Genomic DNA, 24485 nt, shown 5'->3' with positions numbered 1-24485 from the left:
AAACCAAAACCAAACAGTCCTTTTCAGTGCTACCACAACACAAAAGAGAGTATTGCCTATGACTGTTGTTTCTTTTTACAATGTATATAGTAACATTTTTTAAACATGTACCACAGTTCCTAACGAAATTCCTTTACAAAATATAAAAGAAATAATAATGGGGACGGCAAAAAGTATGAAACTAAATGCGCTACCTTATTGTTTGCGTAATCACAAGGACAGGGGATTCACTTTTATTAAACATCGGAGTAGACAGGAAATAAGGGAATTAAAGAAAAGTGGTTGGTCGGTGTTTCTCCCTCACTTTTATTGTAGTCCCACCCACAACGAGGATCCACAACAGATATTGCAACCAGTAGCGTGTGTGTAGTAATGTATCCTGCATCGTGCACATTATGCACATGTCCACATGCGAGTTCGTAAAGCTAGCAATCTGTTAATTGCGCTGCTCAATCCCAAGATTGCACAACAAATGTTGGGGGCACTGTATTGAGCGATGTTTGCCGACGGGTTGCGCTTCACCCTGGACATTTACGCCGCCTGGAAATGCGCTAAAATTATTTAAGTGTTCAATGTTACTGGACTCAACAATCAGGGCGGTTTGAAAACGTTTTGTTTGATCCCCCTGGCGCGGCATAGTTCTTTGCGTACGTCCATTCACCATTCTGCTGTTGCGGTTTGCGTGGTTGAGCTGAAGAAATCGCTGGCTGACATGAGTGTAGCCTGGATGTCTGACATCAGTATATAAAGATCGTGGGATAAATAGACAGGGGACCAGTCTAGTCTAACCCGAGTTGCGCTGAGAGGGGGAGCTGAGGGGGGTAAAACGTTTTACAAAGGAAACACGGAATACAATTGTGGTGGGGTTTTCAACAGGATTTTGTCATCACACAGGCAGGTTTTTGTTCTCGTTTAAGAAAAAAAAAACATTATTCAGAATATTTTACAAACGATCTTTCTTTTAAAAAATGCCGTTTTTTCTCTTAATTATTTATGCGTCGGCCTACAAGTCGCCCGGAGAATAAAAAAATGTCAAAATCAATGTATAAACCGCGGTTAATAATTCAAAAATTACGGTACTTCAAAGTGAAATGTTTCTCAAAACACTTTTACTATCAAAAGTAGCTGTTGACTTTTAGTGCTGTTAATTTTAAGAGTGATTACCAACCGTTGACCTTGACCTTCCCTTATTAGTTGTCATACCATTGTTGGGTTTAGGTCCTTGACCTTCCCTTATTAGTTGTCATACCATTGATGGGTTTAGGTCTCAGAATGTTTACCTTGACCTTCCCTTATTAGTTGTCATACCATTGATGGGTTTAGGTCTCAGAATGTTTACCTTGACCTTCCCTTATTAGTTGTCATACCATTGATGGGTTTAGGTCTCAGAATGTTTACCTTGACCTTCCCTTATTAGTTGTCATACCATTGATGGGTTTAGGTCTCAGAATGTTTACCTTGACCTTCCCTTATTAGTTGTCATACCATTGATGGGTTTAGGTCTCAGAATGTTTACCTTGACCTTCCCTTATTAGTTGTCATACCATTGATGGGTTTAGGTCTCAGAATGTTTACCTTGACCTTCCCTTATTAGTTGTCATACCATTGATGGGTTTAGGTCTCAGAATGTTTACCTTGACCTTCCCTTATTAGTTGTCATACCATTGATGGGTTTATCTCTCAGAATGTTTATATCCTTGGTCAATGGACTTGACTTCAGCATTGAGCTAATGATAGTCAGATGTATCTTTATTTATTTTTTGACAGTGTAAAAATGAGTCAACAACATAGTAAAGCTACAGAGATTTTGACTCAAATCTATATCAACAAAAGTGAGATGCAAAAGACTGAAGTGGCCCTTGAGAGCAGACAGGCCCAGGTTTGTCACTTTATTTGATTTCAGAGTTTTTTCCTTTTCCCTCAGGAGAAGCTCAATTTAACCAAATATTACATCCTGAAGTTTTTGAAGGAAACCCTAAAGCTTTCATTCTAGTTTTAATTTAAGTAACACCAGTTTCAGACAGGCGCCCAAGAGTTGTGCCGAACCAAATTTTAAATGGAGTACTTGAAAAGTTGGGCGTCTGAAACATGGAGGAACTGGATGCACTAGAAGTGGAAAGATCAACTGTTACCAGTCTTTCAGAACGCCTCTGGAGCACCTTGGTTTCAGAGCCGAACCAAATAAAAATGTTATGTTAAGTTCGCCTGTATAAAACCAAAATTTAATTGGGTCGATCCAGAGTCGCTCCTAATATGGTTTGGGGTGACTCTGGAGCGCCTGTCTGAACCGGCGTTACATCACGTGGTATATATAGCTTGTCTGTTCAAAATGTAGTGATGTGTTGTAAGAGATGCTCCTCCACCAAGAACAGTGAAAATGTTACAACAATAGAAACAATATAATTATTCCAAATATGCTAAGAGTGAAATTGAATCTGGTTTTGTTTTTCTTAGCTGAAGTTGTTTACCCCAGAGATTCTAGGATGGAGAGTTAGTAATGGACATGTGTTGCCAACGGGTGACCGTATGACTGCCAAGTCTGAACAATGTTCTTTATCCTCTGAAGCTAAGGATTGCTTGTCAGATATGCTGGAAAGTGGCAAAAGATCACACTGTTTTCAAGATTACAACTTCAAAAAACCAACCTTTTGTGATCACTGTAGGGGACTATTAAAAGGTAAGAACTATCGATATACCAAAGCTATGTTTGTATTCAGAGTAAGGTCAATACATACAATCAGGAACCATTTCTATTGGATAGTTTTTCTTTGACAATGTTTATCTGTGACATTCATACCCTTTGTAATTGTGATAAATTGTTAAGTTCTTCCGAGCACAGTCTCTTGGGAAGCCCACCATACCATTACCCATACTGCAGATGCATTTAATCAGAAGAAGTTTGGAAGTTTGGAAGTTGTTGAATATTGAGGCTGAATCTTATTGGTGCTTGACATTCCAATCTTATTATTCCTGAGAATCCCTCTCTGAGTGATCATGGCAACTTATTAATATTATTATTTTTTTTTAACGAAAGTGTGCCGTAATAACCACATTTATTAAGTGCATTTAAGTGCATTTATTAACACCTCAGAGAGTTTATGCACGGTTTAACAGGTTACATGGATAAAAACCGGCTCTGTGAACTAGCGAACTAGTGAATAAACCGCCCATAAACAATCAAATGGTTTTGTTATACCTCCGGTTACAAACTGTGAAGTTTGATTGGACGAGAACCAACCATGTGACGCGCAATAAAAACGCCTGTTACATGGCTCGACGGGCCGGGTAACATGAAAAGTGATGTACACCGGTGTACATCACCTTGATTGTTCCTGGCGTTGGTCGATTTCCAGCGCTGTGTACGAAACAACCGCGGGTTTGAGGGAATTGTTTCTTGTTCGTCTGCTTATTAAACAATGAATAGCCCGTCGTAATAATGTTTGAAGATGACAACAGAACTTCAAGAAGAGGAATAACAATTATGCAAAGGTATAACAAAACAAGTGTTGCACGCTGTGCCTGGGGTTCTTGGGTTTTGTACACCCTTGGGTTCCATTTTCCCCCTCGAGTGTACAAAACGCCATGGACCCTGTCACAGCGTGCAACAATTGTATAATGCACAATGTGCTTGTTGGAATGGGAACTTTCAAGTCACGGAATTTCTGCGCTTGATTTACAAGCGTAAAATGCCTAATAACATAGAGTATGCACGTACACAGGCCGATATTCCGCACTACTGCGTAAAACCTGCTTGATGTACAGTAAGCACATAAATCCCTGCTCCTGTAAGCGCCAACTCTTTGCTTGGGCCCAGGTGGTTCCCTGAGGTTACACACATGTAGATTGTTATTGAAAATGTTATCAGGGCTTTCGAGGCAATTTACTCTCTCTGTTGACAAATGATGCTGCTAATGATTTTTCCCGATATTGACTAATGGTTTTTAGGCATACTGAAGCAAGGCTTGCGTTGCAAACTGTGTAAATGCAATGTACATCACAAATGCCAGGAGGGTTTTCCAGAATGTAAAGGACAGGTATGTTACATACATGTACATGTACCTAACTTACAAAAGCTGTTTTCATATCTGAATAATTGGTGTTAGGACAGCCCAACAAATACTGGTGCACACTAGAAAAAGAGTGTGTACTGATTGTTTGCACAGGGACAAGTTGTTTAATATACATTGTATACACTGTTGCTCTAAACTGGGCTTAACTTGATTCCCAATGATGTATACATGTACAATGTACTTGATAGTAACTCCCCTGGGGCAGCTGGTTATTTATGAAGGAGTCTTGTTGGACAGCCATACAGACTTTATACAAACTTCTTACATGATGCATGAAATGCTTTGAAATTATAAAGCGTCCATCCATGGAACATGCTCATTTGGCGCTTAGGCTAACAATTAAAAAAATAAACATTAAAATCCATACAGTTAAAATACATTGACTTTGGATTGCAGGCTGTTTCTCGACAAAGGGGTCAACAACTTTTTAACAGGTGCTTTTGTGGCAACTATTCTTTGTTCACCCCCCGCCCTCAATCCCACGACATCCTCTCCATATACATGTAGTTTGCCACAAGTCACCAACCAGATTAAAGGAACACGGTTTTCCTTTTACATGTACGTCACGAACTAACACGGTCGGCCATTTATGGGAGTCAAAAATTTGACTCCCATAAATGGCTGACCGTGTTAGTCGACGAGGTAAAAGGAAAACTGTGCAATTTTGAGTGATACTTGTCTGGATCATTATATTCTACTTTTAAAACGTCTTTCTAACCATATGCATTTCATAACAAACGGTTACAAACGCTTTTAAAAGACCAACTCGACCGGCCCAAGGCAACGTGTTCCTTTAAGTTTTGGGGTTACAAAGCATAGAAGACAGACAAGCATTTTGTAATCCTTTGCTTTTTGAGGGTTATTTCTAGTTTTCTTTTTGGTCGTTCTATGTTCTTTCATGACTGGATTTAAAAGCTGAACTATTTCCTGTCTTAATTTAGTTTTGCGTAGTGCATGATATGCATGCATGCCTAGTACATGTAATTGTTCGAAAGTTAAAGCAAAGCGTCTTGGAGTAACTAAAAGCATTAAGAAAATTCCAGAGAAAATTCCAATGCTGTAATGTGTATTTAAATTGAAGTTTACTGTTGAACATTTGTTAAAGCTTTGTACTCCAGGTGGATTGCATGTTGGATTAACAATGTAGACTCAATTCACTCAATACCTGGTATACATGGAGTACAAATAGAGCAAGCTGTAGTGGCAAGCTGTAGTGGCAGCTCATTGCACCAAGCGGTCTTAAACTGGTCTATGCACTATAGCCGGCTAACTTGAGACGCGCTTAGACAGTCTTTAATTATAGACTGGTTGCAATAGCACGGTCTATAATTATAGCCGGTCTTAAATTTTTAGCCCGCTCTGAGCTGGCTATAATCGGTCTTTGTTTTGGTTTTTAAAGATACCGCTGCATTTGTTAGGTTTGTAGATGATTTGATGCAAAGAGGTCAACGACGAGATCAAATATTTAGAGATAGATTATACCCATAAGAGGCATATATGATGATAATACATTACATCGTAAATATATGTTCCCAAGAGTAAAAATGATACAACTCACCCGTTTGATATCCGATGATTTAAACCAAAAGGACAATGCCGTACCGCCAGTGCTGCAGATGTGCTAAGTATTATGGAACATTTGTTCGTATTTCATTACTCTTCGCTGACTTATCTAAGACCAGCTTATTGCAACAGGCTTAATGACTGACTAAGCTAAGACCGTCTAAGGCAGATAGCCGGCTATAACTGACTGGTCTTAGACCGCTGACTAAGACTGGTTTATTGCAATCCGCCCCAGAGCTGTACATGTATACTCCCAGGGAGCTGAGAAAGATTAAAGGAATGCTATTGGCCCAAAGACCAGAGCACTAAATGTGGAGTGTTCCCCAGAGATTTTATTTTATTTTTTAGATCACACAATCTTATCATAATGACCGAGTGTTACTGACTCAAAGTAAGAGGCTTCAAACTGTGCCTTTGTCTGTTCAATAAAAAGCTTGACCCTACATGTAGTACAAATAGAGCAAGCTGTAAGATAACACGGTGGAATAAAGAATAACTCATCATGGCTTATACACACTGCAGTAGTGATTCATTTTATTCATTTTATTCAGATAGATGCAATTAGATGTTTGAAACTGGTAGTAACAGCATATGCTAGCTGTTATCCATACAGACCGATTGTCTTGTCACTGTGATTTCAACCATTATTGCATGTGTATATAAAACCCTTGTCACTGTGATTTCAACCATTATTGCATGTGTATATAAAACCCTTGTCACTGTGATTTCAACCATTATTGCATGTGTATATAAAACCCTTGTCACTGTGATTTCAACCATTATTGCATGTGTATATAAAACCCTTGTCACTGTGATTTCAACCATTATTGCATGTGTATATAAAACCCTTGTCACTGTGGTTTCAACCATTATTGCATGTGTATATAAAACCTCTCAGATGTATGGAGCATGCTCAAAATGTTTCAAATAATTATATGGAGTTGTTGCTGCCTATCATTTCAAAAATAATATAACAAACAAATTGACCATCATTACATATTTTAGTTTGACATAGTTATGTTGTTTTAATTGTACAATCAATCTGTGTTGCTATTGAATCATATAATCCATTTCCATTTGATGTAGCATGACACTCTTCATCATATTATTTTCATTTTAATTTTCATTATCATTCAGGAAAAATCCAACAAAGTATTTCGGCGCCAATCAAGTGTTCGAGACATCAAACCTCTGGTACATAAGTTTTGTTTGCTGTATGCGTGTTTTGTTTTACTCTTTAATATCATGGATGTACTGTTTACTGACAAAGCAATTCATGGTTTAGCTCCAACGTACATTCAAAAAATCACTCTCTCAGTTTCAATCAACCTACCATCTTAGGGAGTTGACAAGACCACACATTGTTGTTTCACACATCTAGGAAATCTAGGGCTACATTAGGTGATCAGGCATTTCTCTATGCCGCTCCAAATCTGTGGAACAATCTCCCACCTTGAATTAGACAGTCTTCTTCACTTAATTTATTTAAATCTAAGTTAAAAACCCATTTGTTTACTTCACCCATTTAATTCATTCTTGCTCTGTTAGGTGTATTTGTTTTTTCATTTTTTCTCTGAATTTTTTTTATTCTTTGTAATACGCAGTAGAGTATATTTATATTGGTCATTGCGCAGTATAAATGTCCATATCATTATTATTATTATTATTATTATTATTATTATTATTATCATTATTATTATTATTATTAATATTATGTTTAAAGTTTGGAATTCAAAAACAAATGGAATTGAATTGATGCAGTTTTTTTGTGTATTACTCTTAGGTTGACAAGAAAAAGCTTCTTCGTAAACAGAAAAGTTCCTCAGAACTTGAGATTCCTAGGCACTTTGAGTCGAGTAAGTATATTCTTATGGTATAAAAGCCTATTGAAATAGACTGTGCAAGTCTCACTCACATTCAAACTTCCTGGACTAAAATGGTACCAGGGTTCATACATGTGTGTGGTATTTGAGTGTTGTTCATGCCTCATTGTAAGTACTGTCTATCCAATCCAACCATTGGGTATTTAAGACCAGTGCCTGTCTATTGACCCCTTGCACGCACGTCACACACGGCGACTGTGCCACGCTCACCATGTTGGTGGGCACATAGGTTTACGTGTGAAAGCCACATCACCTAAAGTGCGCCCTTCACTGAAAAAAACGCACAGTTACATTTCCCATCAGTATGGTGCAATGTATCCAAGATTATTCTGATGATGACGACAGGCGAATTTGGTCAATATTCTTATTGATAAACACTTACATGTATGAATAGAGGGCAGCATGACAATGCTATTGATAAAAGGCTTGCAATTTAGCTTCTAAAACCTTGTCAAAGAACATTTATTAAAGAGGGAACGTGTGATGATTGTTGGAGGTCATTACCACTTTAGACTAATTCAACCTCTCCCAGAGCAGGTTAAGTTCCCACACTGAGTATTCTTCTATACGTATGTCACTGTCATATTGATATTTAAACAGTGTGAAAAGTCAGCTGAGACCCAAAGTGTCTAACACTTCAAATACATGTACTAGTGGAATGTTGGGGACATTGCACTTTTTACCGATTAGGTGGCGTTCTTATTTTGTACGGCCATAAAACATAGTTTTTTGTACACATGTACTCCAGTTGATGTACATTGTATAATGACTGCAAATCTTTTAGAGCTAAATTTGATGGTATACACTGCATGTATTTGCAGATGTTGAAGAGGTGGATCCAATATATGAGGCCATTAAATGTGCAGCCAATCTTTCTAGTGCAACATGTGTTGAGACTTCACCAAGGCCTAGTCTGGTTCCAGGTAGTAACGCTGCATCAGGAGCTTCCTTAAGTAGCTATTCCAGTGGCAGTGCCAATTCACTGGCACCAGATGGACGGGATCCAGTCATGTCGAAATCAGCACCACACAGGTATTATGCACTGCTTTATCTTAGCCTTTCATTAGGGTATGCTCATTTCTATTCCCTGCATTTCTTAAATAAAGCTCTGTGTGTTTAGTTTCTGTTTGCTTGAGATGCTGAAACAATTCACTCGAGCCTCCAGTGGAGTATTTGAGTATCGATCAATTGATGTGATACAAGACTTCAAATTCCAAGATGTTAGAGAAGTTCTTGAATCCATAACTTAGCATGTCATGATTGTATACATGCCAACAAATTGATACTTGCTCAACCCTTTCAAAGAAGTTGAGCTGATTTGTACTAGTGTTTTTAAAATTTGGATGTAACTTTATAAGCCACACCAAATGCTTTATCCGTGATGCAAAATTAATATCTACATGTATTAGAGGGACACATCAGCTTCGTTGGGTTATTTGGGCTACAAAAGAGACTAAAATATGACTCCAAATGTCTTCCAGTATGGAGAAAAAAAGGTCCTAAACTAAACCATCAAACTTTGTAATTCTTGAGCATTTTTAATGTGATCTCAAAAAACCCCAAATTCTTTTCAATTTTTAAAAAAAGTGGTTCTGATAAATTACCTGATCTTCCAAGTTAGTTTTACTTCCAGCCAAATAAAAGTCAATTACTAAACCCAATTTTAATCTTTTTTTTGTACACAATTGTACGTGAGTATTTGAAAAAAAACTACCATGTATTCAAATTATAGTTATAAAAAATCACGATTCCGCCTTTTGGCGGAATTCCGACTTTCAAACTTTGAAAAACCGTCTTTTTTTTTTAGTTCCAACTTTTTTAAAATCTCCGACTTTGGCAAATTGAGTTCTAAACCTTTCACTTTCCAACATTAAAATTGACAATAAATTTAACAATAGGAGACTTTTGAATGCTAGGTGGCAGCAGACTTACCAGGTAAATGTCCATTGTTTGCATAGTTCTGAGCATGCGCACATTGCCAAGAACAATGGATTTTACCTGGTAAGTCTGCTGCCACCAAACGTCCTGAAAGTCCCCCATTCTAGATACTTGCTAGATTTAATTTGGCTGCGATCAGGATCTGAAGTGCTCTCGTTCATTTCAGAATACACGTTGTCGTACAATCATTGAAAACACGATGCACAAACCACATGGTGCAGCTACACACAGTCGCCCACTTCATACATGTATATAGTCCATGCGGTATGCACAGCACATTAAACAACACACACAGTCGTCCAAAGTCCATTCTGACCAACATTCCCCACACTGTGATTGGCCGTTGATGGCTGTTGATAATTCCATATTCATGACCTTCTTGACTGGACTTCAATGCAGTACACGTTCACGAACGGAGTGAAGAATTGCCACACGTGCATTATGCCTGTAGACTGTGCACAATGTACAGCCTTGGAGGAGTTCTAATAGCATGGACAAGTTTTGCCAACAGAGGGCGTGCGGGGCAAAGTTCATTGAATTATTTCTCAATGTGCGTTGTTGACTGATCGTTTATTACCACTTGTGTTGTATTGATGGTGTACAATGTAATTGTAATAACAGCTTAAACAAAATTGTGAAGAGAAACAATAAAAGAGAACTACAAAAAACAGAGCCTCTAAAAAGGACAGGTGGATAAGAATTTTATGTGCTTTTAAGATTTTTGGGTAACTATAAAGTTGGCGACTAATGAAATTAACTCGACTAGTCGTTTTTTTTAAAATAGTTTGCGACTTTGACATTATTCGCGATTAATTTTTTGTTTCCAAGATGCATTGCAGCATATTGTTTGCCGCAGTCTCAATAATATCAACAAAAGTAAGTCCCCCCCTCAACAATTCGTCATAACATCGTAAGGTAAAACATTTTATGAATACAACTAATTAAGAAATAATTCTATGACATGTTTCCTAAGTGAAAAATGAAAGATGTCCATGAGATCATGGCTGACTGAGCTCAAATGGAAGACAAAAACTGCCTTTCTCAAAAGTCACAAATGTTGCGTTGTGTTATTCACCGATGAAACGAGAAGTTGCCTGCGTCACATTGATGGCCAGAGACAGGTGTGGCGTCGAGTTGGAGAGCAACATGCTGTGTTCAACCAGTTACAGCCTATGGTGTTCGGAGTGTCATGGTGTGGGGTGGTATAAGCCTTGCCAGGAAAACACCACTTGTGCAGATTGCTGGCAACTTGACAGTCTAACGATATGTTGATTTGTGTACGTATGGATGACATTAATGCCCGACCACACAGAGGGAGAGTAGCTACTGCATTCCTGGCTGGTGAAGGCATCGAGGGAATGGTGTGGCCAGCAAGCCCGCCTGACCTCAATTCCATTCCTGTGGGACTAGCTGAAGCGATCTGCATATCCCCACATCAATACCAACAGCAACCTGGCTAACCTGTCCTATATTCTGCAGGTTCAGTGAAATGCCATCCCACAGCAGCGTGTCACCAGACTGATCAACACCATGACCATGGAGGAGACATCCATGCCATGCCGGTGCCAGGCGTAGTGGATACACACGTTACTGGCCTGCAGATTTGATAAACTTTTGTGACTTGACTTTTGAAAAGGGCAGTTTTTGTCTTCCATTTGAGCTCATTCAGCCATGAATTCATGGACATCTTTCATTTTTCAACAACACTTAGGAAACATGTCATAGAATTATTTCGTAATTAGTTGTATTGGTAAAATGTTTTACCTTACATGTACCATGTTATGACAAACTGTTGAAGGGGGGGGACTTACTTTTGTTGATGTGTTTAGTAAAATTTGTGGTGACAGGATTGAAGGATCGTGTCACTGATGTCTGATTGGGTTTCTTAAGTAAATGATGTTGTTGTGTATAGTCGTGGGCAACACTATCGGTTCATCAAGCAGGAAGTTGCATCTATTTTTGTATTAGTTGTGTCAGCCTGATGTAAACCGAGTAGTTGAATAGCCGTAGTCGCGACTCAACTAAGCAATCAATAGTTGCGACTTCGATACTAGTCGCACTAGTTGCCCATGCTTTCCTTAATACGAATATGAACTGGGAGGAGTACATGGACCAATCTGACTGTTCTGATATCAAGTCTGAGCAATATATCAGGGTTTGGGATTGTGCTAAACAACTCCAACATCATCACTCAGACGCACATTTTATGGAATGTTCAATGGTTTTTCGTTCAATCCAATATGTAACGACTTTCAAATAATTGATAACCTATGCCAACATTGTATCAAAAGTTTAACTTGATGATGACACATGATTTGGTTTTAATGACAGTCCAAGTACATCTTCAACGAGGAGAAAAATATTGGAGACGTATGGAAAGAGCATGTCATTCGACACAGAGCCTTGTAAGTATGTGATTAATGAGACATACACATGTAGTTTATTGAATGCCCTGAAGTTTCACTTGATGCATTAATTTTGACTTTTTGATGTTTGGTGCATATACTGGCCATAATGGACAGTATAAAGACACCTTAGACTGGCCATGATGGTCAGTATAAAGACAGTACCTTAGACCTTATACTTAATGGTCAGTATAAAGACACATTAGACTGGCCATGACGGTCAGTATAAAGACAGTACCTTAGACTGTCCATGATGGTCAGTATAAAGACAGTACATGTACCTTAGACTGGCCATGATGGTCAGTATAAAGACAGTACCTTAGACTGGCCATGATGGTCAGTATAAAGACAGTACCTTAGACTGGCCATGATGGTCAGTATAAAGACACCTTAGACTAGCCATGATGGTCAGTATAAAGACAGTACCTGAGTCTGGCCATGATGGTCAGTATAAAGACAGTACCTGAGTCTGGCCATGATGGTCAGTATAAAGACAGTACCTTAGACTGGCCATGATGGTCAGTATAAAGACACCTTAGATTGGCCATGATGGTCAGTATAAAGACAGTACCTTAGACTGGCCATGATGGTCAGTATAAAGACAGTACCTGAGTCTGGCCATGATGGTCAGTATAAAGACAGTACCTGAGTCTGGCCATGATGGTCAGTATAAAGACAGTACCTGAGTCTGGCCATGATGGTCAGTATAAAGACAGTACCTGAGTCTGGCCATGATGGTCAGTATAAAGACACCTTACACTGGCTATAATGGTCAGTGAAGAGACAGTACCTTAGACTGGCCACGTTTGGTCAGTAAAAAGTTAGTACCTTAGACTGGCTGTGATGGTCAGTATAAGACAGTACCTTAGACTGGCCATGATGGTCAGCATAAAGACACCTTAGACTGGCCATGATGGTCAGTATAAAGACAGTACCTGAGTCTGGCCATGATGGTCAGTATAGAGACAGTACCTGAGTCTGGCCATGATGGTCAGTATAAAGACACCTTAGACTGGCCATGATGGTCAGTATAAAGACAGTACCTCAGACTGGCCATGATGGTCAGTATAAAGACAGTACCTGAGTCTGGCCATGATGGTCAGTATAAAGACAGTACCTTAGAATGGCCATGATGGTCAGTATAAAGACACCTTAGACTGGCCATGATGGTCAGTATAAAGACAGTACCTGAGTCTGGCCATGATGGTCAGTATAAAGACAGTACCTGAGTCTGGCCATGATGGTCAGTATAAAGACAGTACCTGAGTCTGGCCATGATGTTCAGTATAAAGACACCTTAGACTGGCCATGATGGTCAGTATAAAGACAGTACCTGAGTCTGGCCATGATGGTCAGTATAAAGACAGTACCTGAGTCTGGCCATGATGTTCAGTATAAAGACACCTTAGACTGGCCATGATGGTCAGTATAAAGACAGTACCTGAGTCTGGCCATGATGTTCAGTATAAAGACACCTTAGACTGGCCATGATGGTCAGTATAAAGACAGTACCTGAGTCTGGCCATGATGGTCAGTATAAAGACAGTACCTGAGTCTGGCCATGATGGTCAGTATAAAGACAGTACCTGAGTCTGGCCATGATGGTCAGTATAAAGACAGTACCTGAGTCTGGCCATGATGGTCAATATGGAGACAGTAATCATTTCAATGTGGATGAATGCATTCACTCTACATTGTGAAAGCACAATAAAAGCACTTCCATGAAATGTTGTCTGTGCAGTCACATTGCTAGTTGAAGCTGTTGATTTTACATAGATTTTGTTTTTTACAGCGACCCGTGTTAAACATACGCATGCGAGACACAGTGAGCCTACAATACAGGTAACTATAGAGCCTTCTTTACGTCAAAAAATAAATCATTATCCTCATATAGCAGTTTTGAATTACATACAAGCTTGCATTTGTTTTTAGACTTAAAACAAAAAACCATTTGAATACAGATAAATCTAATAAGAAAACAAATCTTTGCTCAGCCAAAAGGGTTTGCTTATGCAGCACTGCATAAGCAAATTCATTTTGATGTGTTTGATGTTTGCATTACATGTACCTACACCTATTGATGTAGTCTTCAAATTCTTTCACTCTTGTGCTAGTTTGAGCATTTCTTGACCCTGTTAAACACTGAGAGTGTTGGGTTTTGAAAGTGTGTATTTTGTTTTTTGGAAACCTTTTAGAGAACATTTATCTCTTTGTCTTAACATTGTGAAATGTTCCTACTTTGTCATACATTTTTTTCAAACAATAGCGGCTAGGCTTAATGCATGATACTATTGCTATTTGTTCTGCCACCCTATTTGCATTTCAAGTATTTCATTATAGAATAAAGGGAATAATCATATTACTACATGTACATTGTACGAGGCATTTTTCCCCTAAAGATAAACCTTTTCCCTATTATATTAAAGAATTTGGGTACTTCTCGTAACACAAAACACAATGTCCACAGATTTACATTAAATTTACACTGTTTGAAGTAGAAAGTGTACATGTACCTTAAAATATTAGTGGTTGAGGAGCTGTAAAAGCCCAACCAGTGGTACCGTGGTCTTTTAATGACACCTCGTCATCACCCACATACATGTACATGTACCTTATACAAACAATGGGCGATCTGGTGTCTGTGAGTTTGCGTGTGCGCACTTGGTTCTTCACGCAACTATGGTGTCATCATATGGATTTATTAAAGAAAAAACTACTTTTTTTAAAAGGCGATAATATTTTTGGACGCTATCGGACGCCTAGACGATAAACACAATTGAATACAAACCACCCTCATGTGCTAGTACCCAATTTTTGAACTGCTGCTAGTGACCGGAAATTTGCGAAAAGTGTACAAATATGCTATGATATTTCCATGAAAACACCTCAAACAAAGATGAAGAAGTCAATCACAACTCACCTTCTACAACTCCGATTTTCATGTGAAAACCCCCCCAAAAAACAGGAAAAACAATGCAATTGTTTGTACTAGTGCGCATCCATGAAAGACAAAGAAAACGCGCTGCGCATGCAAAAACTGTGTATTTTTGCAATTTTTGTCTTCAATGATACATCCTTCACGTAGGCAACAGTGCAGAGGTTGGCGGTACCACACGTTCTATACAAAGAGAGCTTATCGCGCTCGTTCATCGGCCGTCCTGCAGGAGGTCTTCTATCTTTTCCCACTGGTCTGACAGGGGCATTTTCAGGGTTTTCTTTTGTTACTCTGCGGTTTTGCGGGTCGTTCGAGCTCCTTCTCTTCCTTCCTCCCTCCATGATACAACCATCAAACTCAATCATGTCTCATCCCTACTGTATTTTGCTATGCAATAATTAGTGTTATGCTAGGTGTTCATCACCAGTGCATGTAAGCCATGTGAGTCAACCATTAGTCAGGCTTCATCGTCATGTATCATTTGCTGATCAGGTGGGCATGTTATTCAAAAGTTGTCTGCATGAATACTAACATGACTTACCTGTTGCATAGTGATGTACATGTGGATGGCTGGTTCTAGCATAATCACTGCATGAAAGCTGTCTGTGTCTGTTGTTATCTTGAGCGAGTAACCAGAGGTGCTTTGTTTTATCATAGTTCAAAGTGACTCATACATGTATCATTATATCAGCAGTCAAAAGGTGGCTATCTTCTCTTGATGCCAAAGTTAATGCATGCCTGATGTCAAGTTATTATGGTCTGTGGTTTAGAAATGTTACAAATAAAACAAATACAATGTATTCCCAGTGAAACAATTATCTAACCTTAAGTTAAGATTTAGTGACAATGATCAATTTGGAGATAACTGCATTGTGGATAACTATTACTTTTGTGCATACATATATTACATTTATTAACATACATGTTATGTGTAAGACATGGCTTTTCAAGCTTATACTATGTACATGTAGTAAACAAGTTCACTTCCCCCATCAAGGTGAGCACCAATAGACCAATCCATGAGGCTCTACCCAAGGTGCTCATGTGGGCAAGAATATGTGAGCCTCTCCAGTGCCATTCTGCACAACATTGCTGCCAGCGAAAAGCATACACGCACGCATGTCAGACCTTATTTTGTCAGACTTTTGATGAGGCAATGGGTTGTGATTGGTCAATACACAATGGGACGGGGCTTAATGGATTGGCCCATTGATGGGCTCCTAGCAAATAGAATGTGCACAATTGTAGATAACCATCAAAATCATGCTCTTGGAATCCTTTGGTTTGTCAAACATTGTTTGGATGAACTGCAATCACTTATACTGCAACATTAGGTATGAACAAACCAGCCTACTGGTTCTGCTACTCATTAAACTTCAAGCCAGTAATGAGGGTCTTGAAGCTTTTATTTCTTTATTTATTATTTCTTTATTTATTATTTCAGGTATTAAAAACATTTTAAAACACACAGCAACAATACCAGAAAATGTAGGATTCAAAACCGTTAGGAAAACAATGAGAGACATAACAAATCAAACAGAAAAAGCAAACAGAATCCTAGGGATTGCCCAAAAGTGAACCAAATCACTGTCCAAAGGGACAATCCCTTTAGGTAGATAAAAGCTTGCAATTATTTGCTGCGTCAATTATTACTACATGTATGGCATTGGTGGTATTTCACTAGATAGGTTGATGATCTGGAGAATAAAAAGTAACATTTGGCACGTTGTGCATTGTATATGCATTTGTGGAATGGTACTACATGTACGGTATATCATGTATATAGGCTGTCTATCGCTTAGCGATAAAGACTATGTAGAGCAAACAACATAATCTGCTCTGATTTTGGCAATGGCGCACAATCACATAGATTTGTAGAGACCAAAACCCAGTGCAATTTTCTGTCACTGGATCAACAAGGATCACATCCTCTCTCTATCTAAGACGCTGCTAGAATGACCTCCCTCTATATCCAACACACAGCTAGCATACACTCACTCTCCCTGACCGCACCCATGTACTCAACATGTACCTCATAATTTGTCCCATTCAAAACTTCATACTTGACCGGAACATAAAGGAATTTTTGAGGGATAACTTACCATTGCAGACCAAATAAGGCAAAGCATTTAAATATAACAAAGAGACTGAATAATTACCTACTGGCCCTGCCTATCTGATAGAATATTCATGAGGTACAGTACACTTTTTTTAAACTCACAACTACTGACGAGGAAAGTTCTGAATTCACATGTGTCCCTGAGGTTAAATTCTGACAGGAATGTATTCCTTTATCCCATTTAGAAATCTGTTAATTTATTGCATCCTGCGTATAGACCATATTGAATATGACGTCACGCGGCTCAAATATCTGACCTACATTGTACAAGATGGCGTCTGTGCGTGTGTGTGTGTGTGCGTGCATAAGCCGTAGAAATCAAACCGGGAATGTCGCGTGCTGTGTGCTTCGATGATGTACGCATTTGGACGTGCATACGGTTTGCCCAACAAGATGGTGACTTTTCATAGCAAAAAGGGGTTATTCAATACGGTCTTTTAAAGCAATGTGAACGCTTTCTGTTTATCTTGCTGCCTATGGATCACTTCCCAGCAGGCACAAGATGGTCATAGTAACGTTCAACCGAAGTCAAATCCCGACGTCGGATGACGGTCGGCTCATGGTTCTATGTGAAAGTAGAACGTCTGTTATCGACCATGATACAACGTAATTTTTCCGACCACAAACCGACGTCGGCATATTGTCAATTAATGACATCGTTTAGACGTCATTAGAATACCCCAAACTTGACGTAACATCAACATTTAATGTTTATTATTTAGTTTATTTTTAATTATTAACATTATCAATTAATACAATGCACACATACAATCCGCTTGACCTCCCTTCGTCGACCTCTAGTCACCGCACCTATATACTATTCAATAGTACAGCATGTGTATATATACCGATCGGTTTCAAGAATTTTGCATTCATGGGTGTTATAGATTGTAATTCAAACTTTGTAGTTTTAATTAATTTTTTGGAATTAAGCTGTCAAATTTAGTTCACACATTTAATTTATCACAAAACCTATTGATATTTAACACAAACAAAACAAAACATGTGTTTGTAGTATCTAATTACCGATAAATTTGTTGTATAATTGTTGTAGTATGTAACCACATTTTAGTCTGACCTCAAAATTTGCATAATATGCAAATGATGTCGTGACGGTAAATTGCCGTCACAAGCTGACCATAATATGACGAAATACTGATGTACATATTATGACGTCATAATGACGTCACAGGTTGACCAAAATATAATGACGCTACTAACTTGTTATAATACAAACAATAATATGACGTTTGTTTATGGTTGGCTTATGGTAATAAAATTATGGTTACAAAGGGACATACAAACGACGTCTATGCAATGTCTGCTCAGTGACATTACTATCTGGTTAAAATACAAACATTAATGCGACAACTTATTATGGTCAGACTGTTGTAATAAAACGATGGTTAGACTATGACAATAAAACTACGTCTAAGCAACGTCTGGTCAATGACGTTACTATTAAGTTATAAATCTACCTAAAATGTAACGTTCATTTTCGGTTACATTTTAATTATCATAGTCATGACCATCTTAGCATACGACGTTTTTAATTTACGTTTGATTCTTGTCGCCAATCTGAAGTTGTATTTTAGTCACTTTTTGGTAATCTGACGTCGCGACTCAAAATCAACCATAATATGACGTCAGAAAGACGTTGTGTGCTTGCTGGGTAGGCTATTAATCTTTATTCAACCTTTGCTTGTGGGATAAACAAAGATTGATAAATATTGAACTCCCATTACACACACACACCCAACCGTGGACCTCCTGTTGTCCCTCTTTTGTTTATATTTTTTGCAACAGCTCCCATTGGTTTTGTACACGTTTTCCAACCGTGGACTTTTCCTGAACCATGGACCCTATTGTCCTCTCTCAATAAACAAGTATGTCCCCGATTTGAATGTGTATACCTACTCACAGAAAATAATAAAAGCACCAATAAACTAAAAGATCTACATGTACATTGTATTAAGGGCAGTAGTAACGCCGAACAACATTCCAAGCTTTTACATACGTTTGGTCACAAAAATGATTGCACCAAAATGACTTCAAGTGCAGTGCAAAACCTGTATTATTATTATTTGATTTATACTCATAGAGGCTTTACCACATTGTTTATTTTTCTAATGCTAGATTTCAAGTTCAACTGGCAGTGACTATGTGGCTTTGTATAACTTTGAGGGCATGATGAGGGATGACCTATCACTCAGGTAAGTCACAATGCTACACAGTTTGCTGACAAACAAATTGATTCTGGCTTTTTGGAATGTAGAAAATTGCAACTTCACTTTATAACTTTAATATAATGTGGGATGTACATGTAACAACCTTGCATTATACTTCTTCATATGTGATGTGATGGGTTATTTGTCGCCCCTGGTCTCTTTTTCCAGTTCATTACATTTTTGTATACATTTGAAAGGAATAGTTTATGCTTTGGAGTAGCCAAGGTGCCGGGAGGAAGTTCCAGCTTCATTATTATTTAATAACTACAAAATGTGTGGATCGATCCATTTGTTGTGCACTACATGTACTCTAAAACATCACTCTTTCATTACTGTAGTGATTTCTGGGTGTGTAAAGTCAGGGGTTGAAATTAGTGTGGGCTGGCAGATTAGTCTTTATGGACCTATAATAATTCGCACAAAAACTGAATTCTTTGAATACATGTACATGTACATGTAATCTTCACATGATGTATGAATGAACATATTCATCTGTTCAAACCATTAGAACAAGAATTGTGCCCCTTACACATAGTAACTTGCCCGTAATACCATCTGCGTTCTGATCGTGCCCAGTGGGTTCAGCATGTACATGTACATTTCTTCCTGTGGCTGTTCAGATGGTTAAAACCCCATGTTGATACCTCTTTTGGATCAAAAGTTTTGAAAATAGGAACACCAAGAGATGCAAGAGAATGAATCAGAAAAAAAGGGATTAAAAGTTGAGTTGTTTATTGAACATATTTTAATCCTTTTGGCAGCCTGTTTTGGGCTTGTTTTCTCCTTACTGATATTTCCGCCAATTGACTTGATTGAATTAGCTTGATTGAATTACATATGATTAGAAATGAATTGTACATTTCTGTTGATGCTACAGGGCTGGTGAACATGTTCAGGTTACTGACAGCAAGAAAACAGAGTGGTGGAAGGTAAGGATCTGTTAGCCAATGACTGGACTAAAGCCAGGATGATATCACAATAATAGCGTCACAACACAATATTGAGGAAAACACCGTCAATATTGATGTTGGTTTTGAAAATATTAAAATGTCTTGGCAGAGACGGTATTCGTAACTCAAAGACAATATTGTCTGTTAATTGATAAATATTTAATTGAAATGTCTTGGCAGAGACGGTATTCGTAACTCAAAGACAATATTGTCTGTTAATTGATAAATATTTAATTGAAATGTCACCTTTGTAGACTATTTAGCTTTGAAATGTCCCGGAAATGATTTTTAAGCATGCTATACTTTACTATTAGGGTATGAATGAACTGCTTGTTGCAGTGGGTGCGTAGCTGTAGGGGAAATTCCCTTGGCCAGCAATTACTGCGTTGTCAGGGTCACGTCGTGCGTACTACAAAGTACATGTGTTTATGTACGTACATGTAACTTGCACATGTTTAGTGATGTCAAAAGAAAAAATCAGAATAAAAATTACATCTTTTTAGAGATCACATTGTACATTATGGTCCAATGGATTGAGGTACAAACTATGAATTAATTGAATTAGAACTAGTGAAATTCAACTCAAAAATGTAAATGTGGTCCGTTTCATTAAATATGGATATTAATTCAGTGATGTTTTACTGCATTTGATTGAGCCACATTGGCGATATTTATCCGACAGTATATCGACAGTCAAATTTGTTGATATCATCCAGGTTTAATTGTGACTGTACTAGAACCTTAATGAGGTGATTTTACTCTTTAGCTCTGTTTATGTTTAAAGCCATTGGACACTTTCGGAACAGAAAGAAAAAAGAAAAAAAGTTCACAGATTTACAAGTGACTTTGAGGGTTTACATAAAGGTAATGGAGACTTCTCTTGATATATTATTCCATGAAATGCTTTACTATTTGAGAAAACATTAAAACAATATCAATTCTCGATATCGAGAATTACGGATTTATTTTAAACACATGTCATGACATGGCGAAACGTGCGGAAACAAGGGTGGGTTTTCCCGTTATTTTCTCCCGACTCCGATGACCAATTGGGCCTAAATTTTCACAGGTTTGTTATTTTATATATAAGTTTTGATACACAAAGTGTGGGCCTTGGACAATACTGTTTACCGAAAGTGTCCAATTCCCTCTATGGAGCTTCATCGCTCTGCTTACTGTAAGTAAAGAGTTGGCACTTGCGGAAGCAGGAAATAGACCCTTCCCATGAAATATGTAAATTGCACATAGCGCGTGCGCACTAACGTTTTGGTTGGCAAAATGAGGGAACATAGCGCTGTTTTGTACACGGCTAATGGGTGCGTGACGCAGACGCGATTGCGCGTCTGCTTAGTGCACAACTCTATGGCGATTGCCAACCAACAGGGTCTATACGCATGCGTAAATTTAATTAGCATATTTCATGGGTAGGGTCCATTCTGTGCTTACGTCAAGCGTATTTCACAGGTTAGCAGGGAATTTTGACTTGTGTGAGTGCAGACTCCTCAGTACCAGACATTCTCCGCTTACACAGCTATTGCGTACATGTACATGTAGGTGATGGAAGCACAGAATTTGGCCGTAAGCAGAGCCATGATTTTGGGCCCAGGTTTGGGTCTTCATTCCAGAAATCACATTGATGTACCAGACTATGGTTCTTTTATAATGTTGATATTGAATCAGTGATGGAGAAATGCAAACAATTATCAGGTCATGGTGCAATGCAATCAGATTGAATTGTGATATTAAATCAGTGATTGTGATTTGTAAACATCTTTGCCTGCATGTGTTTCTATTAGGGTGAGGTGAATGGTCGATGTGGTTTTTTCCCATCCTTCTGTGTGACATCACTGAAACCATGGGAAAGGGTTGTCAGAGTAACACATACACACAAAGCAGCAGCAGATGTCAAAGATGGAATCAATCTCAATAAAGACCAGGTAAGACAATCATACACAAACACTTGTTGGCTTTGTTACATGAGTCATGTCCTAAACACATGTTGGGTTTGTTACAAAGACATGCCCTAAACACATGTTGGGTTTGTTATTATTATTATTATTATTATTATTATTATTATTATTATTATATTATTGGTTTATTAAAAATTCAAACATGGCAGCCCGAGGGCTGATTTGAGTTTAAAAGATACACAACAAGAACATGTTACATGAGTCGCGTCCTAAACATATGTTGGGTTCGTTACAAAGACATGCCCTAAACACATGTTGGGTTTGTTATTATTATTATTATTATTATTATTATTATTATTATTATTGGTTTATTAAAAATTCAAACATGGCAGCCCGAGGGCTGATTTGAGTTTAAAAGATACACAACAAGAACATGTTACATGAGTCACGTCCTAAACATATGTTGGGTTCGTTACAAAGACATGCCCTAAACACATGTTGGGTTTGTTATTATTATTATTATTATTATTATTATTATTATTATTATTATTGGTTTATTAAAAATTCAAACATGGCAGCCCGAGGGCTGATTTGAGTTTAAAAGATACACAACAAGAACATGTTACATGAGTCACGTCCTAAACATATGTTGGGTTCGTTACAAAGACATGCCCTAAACACATGTTGGGTTTGTTATTATTATTATTATTATTATTATTATTATTATTATTATTATTATTATTATTATTATTATTATTATTATTATTATTATTATTATTATTATTATTATTATTATTATTATTATTATTATTATTATTATTATTATTATTATTATTATTATTATTATTATTATTATTATTATTATTATTATTATTATTATTATTATTATTGGTTCATTAAAAATTCAAACATGGCAGCCAGAGGGCTGATTTGAGTTTAAAAGATACACAACAAGAACATGATACATGAGTCACGTCCTAAACATATGTTGGGTTTGTTACATGAGGATATGTTACATTGTTTTCCAGTGTGATTTGATGGTTCTGCACTCTGCACTAATGCACAGCATTGATTTTGCACATTTATTGCTATTAAATGTTTGTCTTCCCTTACAGTAAGTTGAATCCTGACATTTCATATTTGTAATATTGAATCATGTGGAAAATAACATATCAAAATTGTTTGATGTTTAAAAGTAGATTTATTTTAACTTAATTTTCTGGTCTGTATTGCCTTTAGGTTGTGATTCAAACATCAGGTGAAGATGGTGGCTGGGTTAATGTATGTACCAGGAAGCACACTGGCTGCTTTCCCTATAGATACCTTCAACCCATCAACAAAAGTACTTGAACTTGTTGAGTTTTGAAACAAATGTTTTGCCTCCTGCCAGTACTACTACCTTATCAACACTTGCCAGTTCTTTATAGAAGCCACTCTGTCTAATCAGCATTGCAATAACCTAACTCAAAACTGTTAGGACGTTGCAAATATTTATTATGGAAGAATTGTGTATGTATCGTCATCATCCTATCTAGTGCCTGGAGGAAGGGAAACAAAGAACTTGAATAATACATGCAATGAATCATGCCCAAACTCTTGTATCTCCAGCAAACCAGAGTACTCTGGCAAGTATGACAAGTCCATGTAATACAGAGTATACACAAGATATTCCATGGTGGTAACTCATCAATGACTAGGTTGTACTGTGCAACATTGGTGTAGGATTGCCTTCATCTCTATGTAAGGTTCTTAATGCCATCCATTATTGTGATAAAGTAACTTCTGGCTTAAATGTTGAGCAGATGAAGTGTTGTTTAAAACAGATCATGTATGCAAAACTATTTACGCATTAAAAAATATATTTATTTATTTATAATGTATTCACTTAGAGCAATTTTCATTGTGGGTAAGTGAAATGTATTCTATTTATTGTAAAACTAGTTAGAAGTGCAATAATATCTATGAATCTATATAAAAGAAACAAGGTATACAGAATGAAGTAACATTTATTTTAAAGATTATATTGGATCATAGTTAAGGGTGTCTGTTGCATTGAAGCATCATGAAGGGTGTCTGCTACATTGAAGCAACATGAAGGGTGTCTGCTACATTGAAGCAACATGAAGGGTGTCTGTTGCATTGAAGCAACATGAAGGGTGTCTGTTGCAGCGAAGCAACATGAAGGGTGTCTGCTACATTGAAGCAACACGAAGGGTGTCTGCTACATTGAAGCAACATGAAGGGTGTCTGCTACATTGAAGCAACATGAAGGGTGTCTGTTGCAGCGAAGCAACATGAAGGGTGTCTGTTGCATTGAAGCAACATGAAGGGTGTCTGTTGCATTGAAGCAACATGAAGGGTGTATGTTGCATTGAAGCAACATGAAGGGTGTCTGTTGCATTGAAGCAACATGAAGGGTGTCTGTTGCATTGAAGCAACATGAAGGGTGTCTGTTGCATTGAAGCAACATGAAGGGTGTCTGTT

At 37.8% G+C, this 24485-nt stretch overlaps 1 protein-coding gene across 5 annotated transcripts in view; it reads left to right on the top strand.

Annotated features, from left to right (window-relative positions):
• LOC139943324 (uncharacterized) overlaps positions 1 to 24180 on the top strand; it is a 55237-nt gene extending 31057 nt beyond the window's left edge. For 3 of the 5 annotated variants that reach the window (XM_071940152.1, XM_071940153.1, XM_071940151.1), the window contains exons 12-23: positions 1768 to 1879; positions 2455 to 2677; positions 3946 to 4034; positions 6771 to 6827; positions 7417 to 7489; positions 8338 to 8548; positions 11786 to 11859; positions 13652 to 13701; positions 19050 to 19126; positions 20019 to 20070; positions 21888 to 22028; positions 23241 to 24180. In XM_071940152.1, coding sequence (XP_071796253.1) covers positions 1768 to 1879; positions 2455 to 2677; positions 3946 to 4034; positions 6771 to 6827; positions 7417 to 7489; positions 8338 to 8548; positions 11786 to 11859; positions 13652 to 13701; positions 19050 to 19126; positions 20019 to 20070; positions 21888 to 22028; positions 23241 to 23351 — 1270 coding nt within the window. In that variant the 3' untranslated portion in view covers positions 23352 to 24180. Of the gene's footprint in view, positions 1 to 1767; positions 1880 to 2454; positions 2678 to 3945; positions 4035 to 6770; positions 6828 to 7416; positions 7490 to 8337; positions 8549 to 11785; positions 11860 to 13651; positions 13702 to 19049; positions 19127 to 20018; positions 20071 to 21887; positions 22029 to 23240 lie in introns of those variants that run through there. The other 2 variants (XM_071940154.1, XR_011786800.1) reach the window with 2 other exon arrangements.
• The last annotated feature ends 305 nt before the right edge of the window (positions 24181 to 24485 follow it).

The sequence above is a fragment of the Asterias amurensis genome, chromosome 10 (genome assembly GCF_032118995.1).
Source record: "Asterias amurensis chromosome 10, ASM3211899v1".
Lineage (NCBI taxonomy): Eukaryota > Metazoa > Echinodermata > Asteroidea > Forcipulatida > Asteriidae > Asterias > Asterias amurensis.
The sequence above is the reverse complement of the archived record's forward strand: the minus strand, read 5'-3'. Positions and strand labels throughout refer to the sequence as shown.